The 20,482-nt window shown below is 41.5% G+C and overlaps 3 protein-coding genes across 3 annotated transcripts in view; 1 reads left to right on the forward strand and 2 right to left on the reverse strand.

The window, feature by feature from the left end:
* Positions 1 to 9,755, forward strand: part of NBN (nibrin) — an 89,900-nt gene extending 80,145 nt beyond the window's left edge. Inside the window, exon 16 of the mRNA XM_048841160.2 lies at positions 9,421 to 9,755. Within this exon, the coding sequence (XP_048697117.1) occupies positions 9,421 to 9,424 (4 nt within the window). The 3' untranslated portion in view covers positions 9,425 to 9,755. The remainder of the gene's footprint in view (positions 1 to 9,420) is intronic.
* DECR1 (2,4-dienoyl-CoA reductase 1) overlaps positions 1 to 20,482 on the reverse strand; it is a 307,653-nt gene that overhangs the window by 124,383 nt on the left and 162,788 nt on the right. The window lies entirely within an intron of this gene.
* The window catches only part of OSGIN2 (oxidative stress induced growth inhibitor family member 2), a 40,892-nt gene that overhangs the window by 13,670 nt on the left and 6,740 nt on the right, over positions 1 to 20,482 (reverse strand). The window contains exons 3-5 of the mRNA XM_048841161.2: positions 14,661 to 14,797; positions 12,284 to 12,475; positions 3,420 to 3,511 (exon numbers count right to left, since the gene is read on the reverse strand). Of these exons, the coding sequence (XP_048697118.2) occupies positions 3,420 to 3,511; positions 12,284 to 12,475; positions 14,661 to 14,797 (421 nt within the window). The remainder of the gene's footprint in view (positions 1 to 3,419; positions 3,512 to 12,283; positions 12,476 to 14,660; positions 14,798 to 20,482) is intronic.

Here is a 20,482-nt window from a genome sequence, read left to right on the forward strand (position 1 = left end):
AGGTGCCCCAGAGGGAGTGAACCTAACAGGTAATGATCAAGTGATCTCTCTCCTGCCATCCATCTCCACCCTCTGACAAACAGAGACTAGGGACACCATTCCTTATCCATCCTGGCTAATAGCCATTAATGGACTTAACCTCCATGAATTTATCCAGTTCTCTTTTAAACCCTGTTATAGTCCTAGCCTTCACAACCTCCTCAGGCAAGGAGTTCCACAGGTTGACTGTGCGCTAAGTGAAGAAGAACTTCCTTTTATTTGTTTTAAACCTGCTGCCCATTAATTTCATTTGGTGGCCTCTAGTTCTTTTATTATGGGAACAAGTAAAACTTTTCCTTATTCATTTTCTCCACATCACTCATGACTTTATATACCTCTATCATATCCCCCCTTAGTCTCCTCTTTTCCAAGATGAAAAGTCCTAGCCTCTTTAATCTCTCCTCATATGGGACCTGTTCCAAACCCCTAATCATTTTAGTTGCCCCTTTCTGAACCTTTTCTAATGCCAGTATAACTTTTTTGAGATGAGGGGACCACATCTGTATACAGTATTCAAGATGTGGGCATACCATGGATTTATATAAGGGCGTTGACATCTTCAGAGAACTATTCACGATGACTCCAAGAACTTTCTCTTGATTAATTGTAGCTAAATTAGCCCCCATCATATTGTATGTATAGTTGGGGTTATTTTTTCCAATGTGCATTACTTTACATTTATCCACATTAAATTTCATTTGCCATTTTGTTGCCCAATCACTTAGTTTTGTGAGATCTTTTTGAAGTTCTTCACAGTCTGCTTTTGTCATATTTATTTATTTATTTATTTATTTTCCACGTTTATTTAAATTGAGAGATTTTGATTTAACTAAGAACGTAATGGCTCAGGCCAAAAGCTGCATTTTTCTCTGCGCAGTGTTGAGCTCTCAGTCAGTGTAACATAATCCTGCACTTACCCCACTGGTAAAAGTTCTTAAAACTAGTGCACTACGAAAGGGTTAATTTTATCTCCTCATAGTGTCGTACAAACACTAACCAATCCTTACAACACCTGCAGTAGGTAGGAAGGCAAGTATTAGCTCAATTTTATGAGGAAATTGACATTGTTACTCAGTGTGGGGCTATGTAAGTCAGGGGCAGAGCTGAGGTTAGAACTCAAGAACTGTGGACTCATAGGCTACACTTGCACACCAATCTGTCTCAGATTATTTGGTTTCTAGGACTAACTTCTCCCTCATCCAAGAAAAAGTATTCAGGTATCTTTATGAAGGCTCTCTTAGGATCCATGTATATAGTTAATTACAAGGGAAAGAAAAAAAAACCCGAACACCTACACTAGAAGAACTTTAAAGTTGCAATCTCAAGCATACAAAAGTTAAAAATGCCAAAAATAAGGTTTCTCAAGCAACCATAATTTGTCATCTTCTGCATCTGCATGATGTAATTAAAGATTCTATTATCTTATTTTTTCCACACAACCACTGCCTCACTCAGTATACAAGATGAATGGTGCTCATTGAATGGCAATTGTTCAATATTTCTTTTTAATCTTCCTCATTCTGTGTGAACCCAACCTTTTGCTGCTGTTTTTAATAATTAGGGCCCTACCAAAGTCACAGTACATTTTGGTCAATTTCACAGTCATAAGATTTTTAAAATAGTAAATTTAATGATTTCAACTATTTAAATCTGAAATTTCACAGTGTTATAATTATAGGGGTCCAGACTCAAAAAGGAGTTGTGGGGGGAGGGGTTGCAAGGTTATTGTGGGAGGGGTTGTGGTACTACTACCCTTACTTCTGCGCTTCTTCAGAGCAGGGCAAATGGAAAGCGGCGGCAGCTGGCTGGGAACTCTGAAGGCAGAGCTGCCGCCAGCAGCAACACAGAAGTAAGGATGGCATGGTATGGTATTGCCACCCTTACTTCTGTGCTGCTCAGTCAGCAGCTGCCGCTCTCTGACCACCCAGCTGTGAAGGCAGCAGCACAGAAGTAAGGGTGGCATGGTATGCTATTGCCACACTTACTTCTGCGCAGCTGCTGGCGTGGCACTGCCTTCAGAAGTGGGCACCCAGCCAACAGTCGCCACTCTCCAGCTGCCCAGCAGTGCCACGATCCCCCCTAAAATAACCTGTGACTCCCCTGCAACTGCCTTTTTGGTCAGGACCCTCAATTTGAGAAATTCTGGTCTCCAACGTGAAATTGGTATAGTGTAAGGTTAAAGCACACAAAAGACCAGATTTCATGGGGGGAGACCAGATTTCATGGTCTGTGATGCGTTTTTTGTGGCCGTGAATTTGGTAGGGCCCTATCTATCTTACGGTGTATTAAATTCAAGCTTCTCAGCCTCACCTATTAGCCCCCACCAAAGTTTTCCCCCCACCTACATAGCTGATCTAATTTCTCTTGGTATCCCCTTCCCCTACCATTCCCTCTTCTGCTTCTTATGCTCTTTCCAACTCTTAGTCCTACGTTCAGTTCTTATTCCCACTCTTTTGTGCTCTTTCATGCTGCCTTCTATAACTATAAGTCTCCTTTTCCTCATCACTCTCTTTCTTCAAATCTTTCCTTAAAACCTCTTCAAACAGATTTATCATCACAATTAATAATTCTTACATGTTCTATCTATGAGCCCAATCCTGAAAACACAACTGTGCAGTGTTTATTCCCATGAGTAACTGCATTGATTTCACAGTAGCACTTGTAGGACTTGTTTATAAGCATAGCATGAATTAAGTGTGCTAGAAAGTGCTCTTTAATTAAAAAACAAGGCTGTAGATGTTGTTTAAGATAGTACTATATTAAGGTTCAATTTTTAAGATGAGGATTTTAAACAGCACAGTGTAACTTCTCCAAATACTATATGAATCACTTAAGCATTGGGATGATTGATGCTTCAGAAATGTCTACAAAATCCAATCCATTTTTTAAATATATCATTTGGCTCATATTTTATAATGGGCACTAGTAACTAATATATTTGTTTGGAACAACTGCTCAGATCCACTTTAAAGTGCCCTGAAATTCCATTATGTAAACTTCTGAGACAAAGAGAGGTTTAAAAGAAAAATACAAGAGTGACTAATTTCATTTTTGGCATAATAGCAGGAGAAAACAAGTGCACTTGTTAAAAACTTTCAGTCAGAGACCTTGAATAACAAGATTAAATACAAAGCAAGTTTACCAATTTGCTTTATGTACACAAGTTTATAATGAAAAAAATTTTCAGGCGAAACTATAATGACCAGTTTCCACTTTGTTAAATAAAGTGTACTATTGTCTAAGGCACTCAAGGAAGGAGAAGTGCCACTGTAATTATTAAAACTATTATCTAGCAGTTGTTAATTTTTTTAAAAAAATGTTCTATTTACTGCAGTCACATTTTCTGCATCTATCACTTTAAAAAACTTAAGTGTCTTTACCTGCGTTTACTAGCTGCCCAATCCTTAAACTTCAGTCCTGGTAACTCCATCCAGTCTCCAAAACTGATTGTCAATATAGAATCTTCCATAGTCTACGGGAGGGGGGAAAAAATCCAACTAAATGAATCAGGTAAATTTTAATAATTTTTTTATATGAATACATTTATTCTAAACATTATTAAAGTGGTTCCACTGCACTTATCCAGAAATAAAAAGGATGATGATGTATCAGTACGTGGACTGCAAATAAAACAAGATTTCATATTACAATTAGGAAATAAAGTATGCAGTCTGATCATGGGGTGATAAACTTTGATAAATTTAATGGAGAAAAGCAGACGAATTACAGATGAGGAAAGTATACCTGGAAAGGAAAATAAAAGCAACGTATTGCAAGCATGGAATAAAAGTAAGAAAAACAACAAGTGCTGGGAGGCCAATAAAATATGGAAAACAAAGTCCTAAATCTTTAGGTAAGTAGTGCCTGTTATCCACAAGCAAAGGACAGGTGGAAAACAAAAGGGGGGTGGTAGAGAGCACCACTACAATATATCACATGTTCAAAACTTTAATGACTAAGACAATTAACAGGCTCAATACAGTGGATAAGGTCAGAAGTCCCACAGTTAAGGGGAAATTTGGGTTCCTAACGATGAGGGAAACTGGATTACAAACTGTAAACCTCATCCTACTCCCATCAAAATCAACAGAAAAAAAACTTTCAATGGGTGCTAATCAGACTCTGTACAGGATATACATACAAGGAAAAAAATATTACAGCAAAAAAAATCAACAGAAAATAATGGCCAAGTATAAAAAGGGATCCTATTACCTAAAAGGGTGGAGCATTAGATGTGTTGAACATGATAAGATTCAGAAGAAACTGTGGAAATACAGAGGACTAGCAGAGAAGCCTCTGTTTCCCCTCCCACCATTTATCTATCTTGCGTATTAAGGTTGTAAGCGCCTTGGGGGTAGAGCTTGTCTTTTACTATGTGTTTGTACAATGCGTAGCACGCTGGGGCCCTCAACATCAGATGGGGCTTCTAGATGCTACTGTAATACAAATACTAAAAAATAAGAAACCTCTCAGATAAACAGAATGAGATAAAAATCAGTTCTACATGGCAATCTTATAGAATGACATTGGAAGATGGACTCTCCCTTCTGCGTACTCGAGAGAGATCAGCTTCAGAGCATTACTCAGTTGGAAAAGTGTTCTACATATATTTTTATTTGCCCCATTGAAGAAAGTGTATTGCATGGCTCTGGGAAGCAAAATCATCTTTTTAGTGTCTAACCTGCACAATCCTTAATCAGGAAGTGTGCAAGGACTCAATGTGTTTTAGAATGGAGGAACAGTGGAGAAATATATGCAATGAATTTATGAGACAGATGTGGCTTGGCCGTTATTATGGATAAATATACGGATACATCAAAACGGGGTAGAAACAGCAACTTTTATAATGTTAGGATGCGAGAAAGGTGTTGCAAAACTGTTTAAGGATGTCCCTGAAAAAACAAGCACCTTGTCTTCCCTTTCAACTGCACTGCTCCTCCTACATACATACTATTGCCAAGGGTTACCATTTTGTAAGATCATTTTCAACAGTTATTTCCACTTTATTTACAAAAATAAGATCATGAAAGTTGAAATTAATTCAAGTGGTGGCTAATGAAGATAAGTGAGTCCACATTTAGGCGTAATAACCTTTTGCACTTCTACAGTGCCCTCCATAAAAGGATGAGTGTTTTGAGAAACAGATCCCTAATAAGCAAAGAAGAAACAATGTAAGGCACTACCATCATTAGAGTTTAGATCAGAGGTGGGCAAACTATGGCCCACGGGATGCTCCTGCCCAGCCCCTGAGCTCCTGGCCCGGGAGGCTCGTCCCCGGCCCCTCCCCTCCCCCTGTTGTTCAAGGCACTGGTTCACACCATTTGATGTCCTGTCCCAGCTTGAGCCAATCCCTGATGCTTAAGAGGGGGCAAACAAAAAAACCAGCCCCAACCCAGAATATTTAATTTGGCTAACTGTGCATTAGGGGGGGAAAGTTCTCCCTATGGCCCATGAAGGGAGAGAATGAAAAGAAGGATTCAGACTCCAATACCAGAAGGAACCACCACAACCGTCCAGGCCGACCCCCTGCATACTTAGGCCATAGAATTCCTCCCAGAAGATGGATTAAAGCATGTATTTTAGAAAGATATCTAATCTCATTTTAAAGACTTCAAGCAATCCTGAGTCCACCACCTTCCCAGTAAGATGTCCTGATATTCAAACACTTTTACTGCCAGGAAAATGCATCTTATTTCAACACTGAATCTGTCTAATTAAAACTTCCAGCCATTGGATCTTTGTTATGCCTTAGTCAGCAAGTTTGAAAAGCCTCCCACATTATTAGATACATTTTCCACACATAAGTACCTAGACAGAGTGAGATAAGATGAATAGGTTGAACACCTTTAACTTTATATCCTAAATCTCACTTTCTAGTCCCTGGATTATTTTTGTGGCCCTTCTTTGAACTCTTTCCAGTATTTCCACATCCTTCTTGAAGCGCAGACACCAGAATTAACCAATGCTGTGCACAAAGGCAAGAACGCTTCCCTTTTTCTACTTGATAGCCCCCTTTTTATACGTCCAAAAATCACATTAGCCCTTTTCACCAGAGCATTTTACTGAGATCTCATATTGAGGCGATTATCTACAATGACCCTCATAAAAGCTTTTCCAAGTCACTGCTTTCCAAGACACAGTCTCCCATCCTCTGGGCATAGCCTGCATTCTTTGTTCCCAGGTGTAGTACCTTGTAGTACCTTAAAATAAAATATATTTTATTGGATTGTGACTATTTAACCAGGCAATTCAGCTCACTCTGTAACAGTAACATGCCCTTCTCATTATTTAGTACTCCACTAATGTGTGTGTCTTCTGCAAACCTAACCGCCAAAGATTTTATATCATTGTTTAGATCACTGATAAAATATTAGATAGCTATGAACTAAGAACAGTTCCCTGGAGAACCTGGTTAGAAACAGGATCCATCACTGATGACTCCAATAAAAACTACACATTGAGATTTATCAGTGAGCCAGTTTGTAATCCATCTAATGTGTGTCCTGTTAGTTTCATATCATGCATATTTTTAAATCAAAATGTCACATGGATTTCTCCAAGGCATTTGACTTAATACCAAGTATACTATATCAACACATTTGCCTTTATCAACAAGACCTGTAATCTTGTTTAAAAAAAAAAAAAGACAACAGGTTTGTTTGGCAAGATCTACCTTCCATAAAACCATGCTGACCGGCATGAATTATATTTTTAACTTCAAATTCTTTGTTAACCATTCCATGATTTTAGCTGTGATCACAAGATCACCTTGGGTGGAGAGAGTACTGAATTGATGGTTGGTGGTGTGCACACATGCATGAAATTTGCTATGTTGCTTAGACACAAGAACACCATCGCATCCCTGAATGTAAACAGATTAATTAGTTAATGGGTTCTACAGTATCCTAAAAAAAATGAGGTGAGATATGGAAAAGAGTCTTAATAAAATAAAAGTTATCAAGCCATATTTACTAGCAAAATAATATAGCCAGCAGGCAAGTTCCCTGTTGAACTAAAGTTGAGCATTTCTTGTTCCTCTTCTGTTAAAATTTGCTTCCTGGCACAGAATTCAGAATAAACAGAGTGCTACAAGTCTGATAATGAACAGGTTACCACAATCAATGATAACGAAATATCAGCCCATCAATTTTATCTGCCCTGAGCAATTAGGTTGCTGCTAGCAGTAGTTCCTAAACTGTGATCTGTGGACACAAGTGGTCTGGAGCTGCTTGTGGTTTATGAAGAGCTGGCTGTTTGCATGGGCTGACGCTCTTATTGTTTCTAGCTGCTAAACTGCATTACAGAGATAGAAAAAATATATATGAAATACATGTAAAAGTAATGTTAGTAAAATAAGAAATTGCTATAGCTGACCTAGGAATGTTTTGCAATTGCTAGCGGAAGAGGAAGTGGGTCATATCACAGCACGTGAGCAGGGAAGTGGTCAGCAAGACATTTACTCTATTAGTGATCTAGGTTATAAAAAGTTTTGATGATCTCTCTAACAGATATGACAAACATAGGTATATGTTTGAGAGTACTGTATCAAATTTATAAATGTTATCTATACCTCTGTAAGCCAGGCAATGCATGCTGGCTGGCTGGGGAGGGTTACCAAGCTCTATCTAGGGCAGGGGTGAGCTAAGTATGGCCTGTGAGCTGCATCCGGGCCGCCAGCCATTTTAATCTGGTCTCAAGCTCCCGCTGGGAAGCAGGGTCTGGGGCTTGCCTCGCTTCGATCAGGGTTGGGACTGCTCCGCACGGCTCCCGGAAGCGGCAGCATGTCCCCTCTCCAGCTCCTATGTGTAGGGGCAGCCAGGGGCCCTCCACTCAGCAAGCTGCCCCCCCCCCCAGCACTGCCCCCGCAGCGCCCATTGGCTGGGAACCGGGGCCAATGGGAGCTGCAGGGTCAGTGCCTGCAGACAGGACAGCACGCAGCAGATCTGCCTGGCTGCGCCTCCAAGTAGGAGTCAGAGGGGGGACATGCCACTGCTTCCGGGAACCACCTGAGATAAGCGCCGCCAGGAGCCTGTACTCCCGAGCTCCCCCCATGCACCCCAACCCTCTGCCCCAGCCCTGATCCCCCTCCCGCCCTTCGAACCCCTGGGTCCCAGCCCAGAGCACCCTCCTGCACCCCAAACACCTTATCCTCAGCCCCACCCCAGAGCCCGCACCCCCAGCCAGAGCCCTCACCCCACCCCCCATGCGCAACCACCTACCCCAGCCCGGAGCCCCCTCCCGCACCCTGAACTCCTCATTTCTGGCCCCACCCCAGAGCACGCACCCCCAGCCGGAGCTCTTACCCCCTCCTGCACCCCAACCCCAATTTCAGGAGCATTCATGGACTGCCATACAATTTCCATACCAAAAAGCCCATCCCTGATCTAGGAACTAGAATCAAGGTGAGGGGGAATTACTGCAGATCCTGGGACAGGTAAATAAATCAAGAGAAGTACCACCCCGTGGGGTGAATTGCATATACTGATACAGATCAGGTTCAAGAGATCCAGGAAACAAAGAAAGACCTTGTGGTATAAAAAGCCAGCATGAACTGACTGGGGGAAGGGGTGCATTTTGATCCAGCAAACTGATGTGACTTTTTAACCAAGAGGGGAAAAAACTCCGCTGAAGGGTTTGAAGAACTGATAAGGTCTCTACAGAAAAGATGAGAGATACCTAGTAAGCTGAAGCACGCATTTAGACTTTTTGTTGCTTAGGATAGGTTTTCTCTGTAATGCTTCTGTCCTAAAAATAAACATACTGTGCTCTGCATAAGGCTGTTTGGTCACTGGTGAACCAGTGTCTTCACCCTTGAGAGAGCAAGTGTGAAACTGCAGATGCTCAGCTGGGTCAGACCTGCTGGGATAATCACTGAATTGCCAGGGGCTTCAATCTAAAGCCCTGGTCTGGAGGGTGTAGCCAGCCAGCCCCCCCCGCTCAGACCAGCATTGCTGGAAACACAGGAGGAAGCCGGAACAGGGCACTTAACATATATTCCAGCACAGCCTTTGAAGCTGTGAAAGCACAGGTGTGCTGCTACAATGTGCCTCTGGGAACAGATACGACAATTAAGCTCACAGCAGGCAGAGGCCCTGTGACAGACATGGCTCTTAGCCCCTACTAAATAGCGTGATGCACACACACCAACATCCTAGGTGGGAAAATATTTACCCTGATAAAAGAAATGTCCAGTAGTCGAAACTTATTGTTTCTCTCCCTTGCAAGTGTAAACTACTCTTGCGAAAGCTGGCGTCACCCCGACAGACCAGCCCCAATTTGGCATAAGAAAGGAGAAAGAGAATAAAGGAGTACAGAGGTATAAGTAGGGGACCTACAGCACCATGATTTTTGAGTGCTTTTCACTATCTATCTGCTGGTCAGATAAGTGACAGCCTCCCAAGGCTTCTGCAGCTAAGAGGGTCCCTACGCCTTGTCCCTTATTCGTCTTTCCGCGGAATTGAGTGACCGATCCTGGCTTGGCACCGCTGGAATCGAGAGATGCAAGGAGGGTAAGAAGCACCCACACCTGATCTCCTATCTTTAGTGTACACATATTTTGAATTAGAGCTCTATACTTTGTTTTCTTTCTTTGGGATTGTGGCTTCAGTTTTGTAACTTGTTTGTGTGTGTAACATCTCTACATTTAAATAAGTAGGCACTAGCAATTTTGTAACCACATGATTAGAATCTAGCTTAATAAATTTTGGTAACCATTTGTGCATAAGCCTGACTTGTTTTCTCTGGTTTACTGTAAAGCAGCCAACACAATTAAAGAACCTCAGCCGTTTTGGCTCTAAAGCCTGGCCATTAGGTGAGAGTACTAAGAGCCTAGCGTTGAGTTGTGCCGCCTCCACGGGGCAAACTCTTGGGGCACCTGTCAGTCAATCCTGGCTGCCCGCTGCGAAGGAGCTCTGAGCTCTAGCAGTTAAAGTCACGGGTGGTTAGGACCTTGGGGCATCCGTCAGCCTAGCCCGGGCTGCCCGCCGCGAAGGGACAGTGCGTCCTAGCGGTTAAAGTCACGGATGGTATAAACGGGCATAGCTGGCACCTCACCAAACATCCTTGGCCGTCAGCTAACAGAGGGAGAGGAATGTAGGGCCCTGCCCAGAGAGAGGTGACTGTTAGAGGTCCAGCACCTAAGGGGGCATTCCTTGAGCAGATCACCGAGGGGGCCAGAGGTGCAGCTACCTGAAATTATGACAGTGGTAGTGGAACAAGCATCAGCCACAGCCTTGTCTTTAGGTAGCCTATATTGCTTCTTCCATCTGCTGCAGTCCTTGCCATCTACTGATGACTAAGGCTGTGACTTTGTCAGGGAGGTCACGGATTCCTTGACTTTCCGTTTCCTTTATGATTTCTGAAGCAGTTGGGGCTGCCTGAGCAGCTCCTGGGCCAATCACACTGACTGCTGCTGGGGCAATCTCAGGCCATACCACCCCCACAGCAGCAGCAGGAGGAGTGTGGGAGGGGGTTCAGGGTGGCACTTACCTTGGGGGAGCTCCCTGGAAGCAGCAACATGTCCCTCCCTCAACTGGTAGCTCTGCGCGCTGCCTCCGCCCACAGGCACCGCCCCCACAGCTTCCATTGGCCGCAGTTCCCAGACAATGGGGGCTGCGGAGCTGGCAGCACGTGGAGCTAGGAGCGTAGGGAGGGACAGATCGCTGCTTTTGAGAAGCTGGGTAGGAAACCTGCCAGCCCTGCCAACCCTCCTCCCCCTGCCCCCAGCACTAGCTCCTCTGATCACCCCCTGTGCACTCGTGGTGCCCCATGCTGCCACCCCAGCCAACGCTTCCCAGGCTGCCCCCCCCCATGCAAACCCCTGGGCCACCCACTCTGAACTGCCCTTCTCCCCACCCCCCAGCATCCACAGCCCCCCAAGTGCATCTACAGCACGCCCAAGATTTAGTCAGGAGTATAGTACAAGTCATAGGTAGGTCATGGTCTGTGAATTTTTGTTTACTGCCCATGACCGGTCCATGACTTTTATTAAAAATACCCGAGACTAAAATGTAGCCTTACTGATGACACAGAAAGCATCCTCCATAAAAGCTAGGGCTGCCCTTTACAGTAGGCGTTTTCAAAGATCCTCATAACAGCTTTTTTTTTAACTGTTAAACATAAAAAAATTAAAAAGTCCAAGACTAATCTACTGTGTCATGGACATGAAGTATAGTGAATCAAAACTGAATTCTAATAATGCATAAAGAGGATTCTGTTAAGACTGAAAACTAAAAGGACAGTTTCACTTTCTGATTCTAATATATTAGTACCACGCTGTTTGGGTTCACAAAGCTACAAGGACATGGATACATTAAAATCCATTTGATATGTTTACCATTTGAAAAAAAAACCCCAACACCACTTGCCTTTTCTAACAGTTAAAAATAACCAGCAACCACCAAACATGGGATTTAACCTAAAAGGATTATATCCTTTTAAAATTACAGAATTTTTTTTGTAAATTACTCGTCTATTACAAGACGCAGACAGAATACAGAATCCCGGGATATTGGTAGTAAAATTTGGAATCAGACTTGCAACAGTTAGGTCAGCAATGTAGTTGTTTTTTATTAATCAAAATGCTGTATGTAGTCTGGCAGTGAAGCATAAAAATATGGAAACATACTAGGAACACTTCCATTTTAATACGTTCACACGCAGGCGTAATGGGGCCTGTAGAGCTGCTGTGTACCTGCAACAAAACCTCTCAAATGCTCTCATTTCAGTCTCAAATGTATCTATGTTCCACAAAAATGTAGCGTCCCCTAACTTTTACTGCTGGCCATTATTTACATCAAAAAAAAAAAAAAAAGAATCATGAAACTGAAGTAACAGAGTTATTTATGCTAGCAAATGAATCCCGCAGCATTTTAAATTTCCTGAATATATTTTAGGCCTTCATTTTCGGTCTTGTCAAAGAATTCGGGCTTTGGATGGGTCAAAAGGCTGAAGCTGCAATTCCCATTAACATCTACATACCAACCCCATCCTAAGAAAACCCTCAAATACAAACCCATCAAGTTAGAGGAATATAAATGAAAAGTATCAGAGGGGTAGCTGTGTTAGTCTGTATCCACAAAAACAATGAGGAGTCCGGTGGCAACTTAAAGAATAACAGATTTCTTTGGGCATAAGCTTTCATGGGTAAAAAACCCACTTCTTCAGATGCATGGCAGATGCATCTGAAGAAGTGGGTTTTTTACCCATGAAAGCTTATGCCCGTATAAATGAAAAGTTTACTCACATGCCAAGCTCCACCAGGCGGTCCTTTGCCAAGCACTATATGTGGGATATTATGATGCTGTTCTAGCTTCCAGTGCAGAACAGGTGGGTAATCATAGCCAAAGTCAGCATCTGGATGAAGCAGTGTATCAAAAAGTACTGCAACTGGATTGGAAGAACGTCCTTCAAGACCTTCTGACAAATATTCTAAATCCTATATTAAGAAGAAAGATTTCCTTGTTGTTGCAACTGTTATCATACAGTATAGTTTTCATGTGCAGACAGAATTTCAACTGGAAATCACTACTGAAATATCAAACTTAAGGAAAACTGCAGTAATTAGTTATACTTTAGTTAAAATATTTACTATAATGGTATATTCAAAGCAATTTTAGATACAGTACCTGTCACTGTTTCAGTATCGCCATAACTGTGAAAGGTGTTACTGTCTTTCTCAATAGGAGCTCACTTTTTAATACATCAATACCTGCCAATATTTGAAAACTATCAATAGAGACATTTGAGAAAGAAAAACAGGGAGACACCTTTTAACTCTACTGAAATACATTTCACTAGGAAAACTTTTTAGCAGGACAAAATAGATTGATACTTTTAAAAAAGATAAAGGACAGTTCCTCTTAATTAGAGATGGTTTGCATTCCCAGGAAGAGTCTGACTCTAACAACATAAATTAGGATTGTACTCATTATTTGAGCATACGGAAAACTGGTAAGTTTAAAAGTTGTTGTAAATTAAGTCCTATTAGTAAAAGGACAAGTCAGCCATATTTTTAAAAAATGGAGGTTACCATAAAATGAACAGGTTCCCTATATCACACTCCATCATTGTGTGGTTATACTTACTCCCCCGCTGTCGAGGGGTGGGACTAGATGACTTCTATCATGTCAAGAGGTCAGCGTCCTGTATGAATGGCTATTCCCAAATTTATTTCAATACTATTTATTCTTTTTTACTAGACTTTTCAGATTAATTAGAAACTATTTTACAATGTAGTTTTCCTTTAACAGACATTTTATAAAACTTCTTACTGGTAAGAAGTTGCCGCCGATACCAGCCTGTACACAGCCGGCATTAAAGGGCTACCACGGCAGTGCTTTAACGTCTTTACGCCTTTTGCATGCCCCGGGCTGCCAGGGTGCGGGGGGGGGGCAATAGGGGCAGCTGCCCCAGGGCTGGCAATTTAAAAGGGCCCGGGGCTCCCGGCCGCCGTCACTGCTACCACAGCGGCGGCCAGAGCCCGGGCCGATCCCCGGCCCCACCCCTTCCACCTGAGGCCGGGCCCCCGTACCAATACGTACTTAATGTTACTTTCACCCCTGCATCCTACAAATATTTATATTCCTTTTTCAGCATCCACCTAACTGCTATGTCTTCAAAGCCAGAAACATCAGCTTAGCAAAGGACTTTTCAACTAACCAAAAAAGAAAAACTAAGACTTTAGACACAATTTTGTTGACAAGGCAAGGAGACATTTTATTCTCCAAAATCCGGACAAAACTCGGGGCGGGGGGGGGGGAGGAACAGAGCGGGGGGGTGGGTGCAAAGTCACAGATGCATACGCAGCATTTATAGCCAGCAGCAAAGACAAATTGCTTTCCTGCCAAAATCAAACCTGGAGTCATTGAGGCCTACAAAGTTGGCACCTGAGTGATGCTAAAAACAAACTACTTCATAATACAAATCTTCCTATTTTCTTTCCTCTACCCAGATTATTTCTCCCTCCCTACATTAGATGATTAAATACACTCTTACAGTGAAATGTACATAACAGTACATGACTAAGAGCCCAGTCACTTACTTACTGATGGACATAGTGCTTATCATCATTAAATTAAATTCAGACTATAAATTAGAAGACGTAAACAGCACCTACTTTGAGATGAATAATTTTACAGCATAACTGAAATTAGCCCAGTAAATTCAGTGTTATTTTTGTGCAAGTGAAAATGCTGAAAGTTGATTAACAACTTGTTAAATATTTTAACTGTGACTGGAAAAAGTATGCTGGATCCCCATAGAGTAGCCTTCTTAAATTTCTGTATTAATAGTTATCACTTATTTAGCACTGTACACATTTAAACTGCTTTACAAATATGATCCTCATTTTACAGGTGAGAAAAATGAAGGGAGAGAGATCAGGTGACTTGCTCAAGGCCACAATGGGAGTTGCTGGCTCCAAATACTATGCTTATACCATGCCTCCCTCAAGGAGTAATAGTGTAGGTCTTGAGTTCTTTGCAGGTTAAGAGCATGCCAATGACATTACATATCTTAAATTATTATAAAGTATCTTAAGAAGCTCATAAAAGGAAACAAAGTGTTTACTAGTTTGGTTTGTTAAAGGAAAACAATTGGATGAAGTGTTAGTGAAAACTTACTTGGTCAACAATAGAGAGAGGTCTAGCTTCTTCTAATTTACTATGCAAAATGGGATTTGGATGTACAGCTTCAGGAGACAAATATGGCCTATACCCAGACAGCATGTAAGAAAGACAAATTCCTGAAGGTCCATTCCCTATTAAAAACAAAAGTTAAAACATTTTAACAAACATTTTAAGAAGTCTTATTACCACAGAAGTAGCAAAATGATTATATTGTAGCAATGTCCCAAAATGTGCTATGCATATAGCATACTATCCCTACTCAGAAAAGCTTACAGTCTAAAATCTTCACATTACAATAAATCCTAGCACTAGGGACCTTTTCAAAAACAACCCAGCAGAATGCTTTTTGGGTGGTAGGGGAGAATAGTTGGTTAAAAAGAGAAGAGTAGGAGTACAAACATGATATTTAAGCCAGTCTCAAACTTTTTTTGGGGTGGAGGGAACTCCTGATAAAGCACAAGCTTATGAAAATCTAAAACCAGAAGTATGTCAGCATAGGTCAATGTAGGACTGATTAAAATAAAAAACTCGGTCACTCAAACTATAACACAATATATATCCCATCTGGCAATGGAATTTGATAGACGGTGAATTTTGTCTACTTGCCCTTCTTTCTATGGTTAGCAAAGCCATTTAGGGCTTGGCTACAAACTTGCAAGTTACAACGCAATAAAGGAGCTCCGGGCGCACTAGCTCACTACCCGTCCACACTGGCAAGGCACGTAGAGCGTTCTGACTCCGCAGCTACAGTGCTGCTGGTACTCCACCTCGGTGAGTGGAATAACGTTTGCTGCGCTCTCGCTGGAGTGCCGTGGGGCCAGTGTGAACGAGGTGTTGCTTTACTGCGCTCTGATCAGCCTCCGGAAACGTCCCATAATCTCCGTAAGTCAAGTGGCCACTCTTGTTATTGTTTGGAATTGGCTGTAGGAATGCCCTTTGAAAGCTCCGTTTCTGATAGCTGGCTGCTTATCTGCTCCGAGACAAAGCAACCATTAGTGCGGAATGCTGTGTGTGAGAGAGAGAGGAAGAGGAGCGAGGGGAGGTCTGCTGCTGTCTGAACTTACAAGACAGCATGCTGACATGCTCTCAGCCCCCAAAAACCCACTCTCCCCCCCCCATACACACAACACACTCCCTGTCACACTCCACCCCACCCCACCCCATTTGAAAAGCACGTTGCAGCCACTTGCATACTGTGATAGCTGCCCATAATGCACCACTCCCAATGCCACTGCAAGTGCCACAAAAGTGGCCACTCCAGTGCGCTTGAAGCTGTCAGTGTGGACAGACTGCAGTACTTTCCCTACTGCGCTCTATGAAGGCTGGTTTAACTCAAAGCGCTCTACATCTTCAAGTGTAGCCATGCCCTTAGTGACAACAAATATGAACTGGTTTGAAAAAGAGTAGAAAAGGAGCTCACCACAAAATGTGACAATATCAAAATAAAGGTCTCAAATGCAAGTTCAATTGCATCACCTTTCAAGCTGATTTATAAGACATTACTGCCCTGCCAATACTATAACTAGTAGAATCAGCAGAACTGATTACAACAGAGTTGTTTGAGAAGTGGTTACAATAGGAGAGAAAATTGCAAAGTGGATGGGATTTAAGTGTCTCTGTAACCAAGTTAAACATCAGAGCCAGTCATCTACTACATGCATCGCCAGTGCCCAGCACTACAGGACCTTGATTTGATTGTCATCTAAACATTACTGTAGCATAATATACATATACACATAGAAATATGTTAGAAGAATGTTACTAAGTTTGCAAAGTCAACCCTCAAAAGTTATAAGAAGCCAGAATTACAGTTGCCTATGCAACCTTAATTTGGTCCCCCATGCATTTGATATATTCTCTAATTACATGATTACATATTATTTTTTCCACAGCATCCCTGCCTCATCTAGTATACAGGATGGATGGTGCTCATTTAATGAGCAACTATTCAATATTTTGTTTTATCCTCATTGTTCAATATTGGCCTTATTTACTGCACATTATTCATACTTTACTCTGAAGACAGAATTATTAGTTTCCTCATGGGCATTTATATGACACTCATTATAATATTCAAGTGCTTCACATTTAGATCCACTGCACAGACCTCTGCCACTTAAACTAATGGAGTAACTGACAGCAATAGAAGATCAGTAGTACAGGCCTATAAATAATAATAATAAACCTAGTTACAGAGACACACTGAGGTTTCAGCTACACTACAAGAATGTCCCCATGACTGGGTCAAAGATTTAACCAATTACAGGGAAAACGAAGTCCTGTGCACAACATAACACAACTGGGCCCCCTGACTTTATTAACATTGTTATATAGATGGGCCTCGGATGATTTTCTGACCAAATGTTTTTTTAAAAATACGTTTTTAGATGGTAAGCTCTTCAGGGCAGGAATCACATTTTTGTACAGTGCCTTTCAAAATGGGGCCCTGATCCTCACTGGGGCATCTAGATATTACTGTTGTATAAATAAATAACATACATTTTAATTTTAAACTTCAACCACCCCTTTGTCTAGTTATATAAATATTGGCTGATTGCATAATGGCAGAAGTGGGTCTTGGTCAACAGCAATCTATGACAAAAGAACCCTCATTATAATAAATTAAGACACTGTCGTGCAAATAGCCAGCTTTGTGAACCAATGAATGTAAAAACTGTTTATTGCAAAAATTGTTTTTTGAATCAGAATTTAAGGGAACTTGTGTTTACAGGAGAATGAACTGCATTCTGGGCAAAACAGACTGAGTTCAAAAGCTAAGGTGTTTGTTTAGCACAGAAAGTATCTGAGATTTGGGGGGAGGACAGGACTATCTTGAACTTTGGCATTTGCAGAAACTTGTTCAAATAAATCAAATTCAAAAGTGTTCCTGATCCCCAAGAGATTGGGAGGGAACAGAATAGGATAGAGTATAGACATTGGCTTCTCTCAGAGTGGCGAACCATCTCTATTGCCAATCTGAAGGAAGAGAAATATTGCCTCACTTATATTTATATTGGCTTTTAGAGGTGTGTATGTTAAATTCAATTATCAAAAAGGTAAACCTACCCCCACCTGTTCTGATTAATTCTATTTCGTATTTGTCTTAGACTTTGTCCATCGCTCAGCAGTAGTAATCTTTGATGTTACTTTTAATGAAAGTAGGTGCAAAGTTTTCAAATTGATGGTGTCCCTTTACCGATATTTTAGAAACATTTATTGAAAGATTTTTCTCCAGTAAAACACTTTTTACAACAAGAGGGATTTTGGTAAATGAAGCTTTGTTTCATCTTCTGAGTTTTCCCCTTTTTCTTTACCTTTCTTCTACTTAATAAATGGCAAATAGAAAAACCAATTCCTGGATACAAAACTGTGAACACAAAGCACTGCTAATACTGTGGCAGCAAAGAATAAAAAATTAGTAACTTAAAAGTAAGTTACCCTAAAATATCTCTCCAAGTCCCAACAGCACAATTTATCTGAACAAGGACTATCTGCATGAATAAAGATTTGCAGGATCAAGTCCTAAATTACACATAAGATAGGGAAAGATAACAGACAAAGGTCAGGGTAGATTAAAGAAAAGAGTACTTGTGGCACCTTAGAGACTAACCAATTTATTTGAGCATAAGCTTTCGTGAGCTACAGAAGTGAACTGTAGCTCACGAAAGCTTATGCTCAAATAAATTGGTTAGTCTCTAAGGTGCCACAAGTACTCCTTTTCTTTTTGTGAATACAGACTAACACGGCTGCTACTCTGAAACCTATCATTATGCAAGGGTAGGTTAAGGAAAGGACAATATAAGGTCAAGATAATTGCATAACGAACATATCATGTTAGTCGTTTTATTACTAAATTTATGCACTGGGAAGACACTAAGCCTATGTCAGCACAAAAACTCTGCAAGTGTAATTAGTTTCACCAGTGATAGGGAACCAGTAAAAGAAAGGTTTCAGAGTGAACTGTAGCTCACGAAAGCTTATGCTCAAATAAATTGGTTAGTCTCTAAGGTGCCACAAGTACTCCTTTTCTTTCAGGAAAAGAAAGGCACTGGTTTGTGTTCTCACTTACTTCCACAGGCATCAGATTGCGTTAACATCTGCAGCACTTCCATCAGGGATGAGAGCAGCGTACCGAGGGCAGCTGTCCCACAGTCCAGCTCTCTCCATTTTGAGGATATGTCTTGAGGGAAGGGGAGCGTGACTGCGAGGCATCCTGAGTCCCTGCACAGCCTCTTCTCCCCAAATACTGATCAGCTGCATTAGCTCAGCATTGCTCCAAGCAGGGGATCATTTGCCCCCTGGAACAGCCATTGTCACCTGGCCAGATAAGTGAGCACTTGCCAAGAAAACAGGAAGTGGAGTTTCAAAGTTCCCAGGGCTTTACAGGGGAGGGGTGGATGTCTGTTTACCTGGCATCAGAGCAGCAGAGCCGCTGGCCAGAGTGGTCACCTAGGCACTGTGGAATATCCTCCGGAGGCTAAAAGCTTTGTAAACAGGAAGAACATGTCTTCATTGCACATTACTGCAAAAGTATCACCAGTAAGAACTGTACGCCTCTCGTGGAGGTGGTTTTGGTTTGCGGTGAAACTTCTGAGTATCACCGCAAAAAGTCATTGGCAAGTGTAGACACTCCCATGGTTTTTGCGCAAAAAAGGGACTTTTTTCACTTTAAATGGCAAGTGTAGACATGTCCTAACATTGGGAAGCTAATAGAAAGATGGGCAATGAATGAGGGATGGGAAGGAAAACAGGGAGATTACATGGCATACATGATGAGGGACATCATTTCAGTCACAAGAGGCAGCATGGGAGAAAGCATAAAGGCACTTGGAGAAAGATCAAGATGAAATGCAGTGAACAAACTTGCCATTCTTTTATTCTGTCTTACCAAAGTATTATTTATTTATTTATTTTAAGAAATCTTACTTGCAACAGGTGCATATTAGAGATAATAGGCTGTCCACTGAGGGGATCAAGTTATAAGATTTCCAGTTCTAAAATATATGATTAAAAGAAGTGTTCGGACATATTTGGGATAAAAACGTTTATTTTTCACTAGAAGAAGTCATGGATGCTGCATCTGATGTGGGCAAGTAGAGGAGTTCTGAAGGCAGCAGCAGTACTTAGCACAGATACTTTCAAAATACACAATTATTGAAAACCAGTGCAAGTTTTGAATCGGGAACCATATGGCAGTCCTGGACCATGACTGGCAGAATGCTAGGACACTATCTCTTCCTGTAAGGCATGAAACTCACCACAGCAACAGATGCCTCTGTCATCTCCAGGTTAACATATTATTATGGGCACTATGTTTGCCTAATAATGATGCATCAGATGAGATAGAGTTCAGCACCTTGCTTTGACAATTCAGCAGGTGGGGAGGATCCCAGAACCCAAGCTACAGCCCGAGCTCGGACATCTACACTGCAACTGTACAACCCCATAGCCCGAGTCAGCTGACACAGGCCAGCCACAGGTGTTTTATTGCAGTGTGGTCATATCCACAGGATCCACTCCTGAAGAATTTATTTCCTCTGGCAGTTTGTCATTCGGCAATCTTTATAGTACAACCCTTTAATAAACTGTAGACTTGATAAAACAGTTTAACAACTTTAACTGATTATCTTGGTGAAGAATCAGTTTTATGGTGTGATGATTTTAATTGATACGGCACCCCAGACACTACAGTGATTGCTGTTTCATAAAAACATATGAATAAATACAGTTCAGAATATTTTAAATCACTGAATTTTTTTTAATCCAAACACACATTGAATTTTTAAAATTTAAACTAGATACAAAAAACTAAGCAG

The sequence above is a fragment of the Caretta caretta genome, chromosome 2 (assembly GCF_965140235.1).
Source record: "Caretta caretta isolate rCarCar2 chromosome 2, rCarCar1.hap1, whole genome shotgun sequence".
In the NCBI taxonomy this organism is placed as follows: Eukaryota; Metazoa; Chordata; order Testudines; family Cheloniidae; genus Caretta; species Caretta caretta.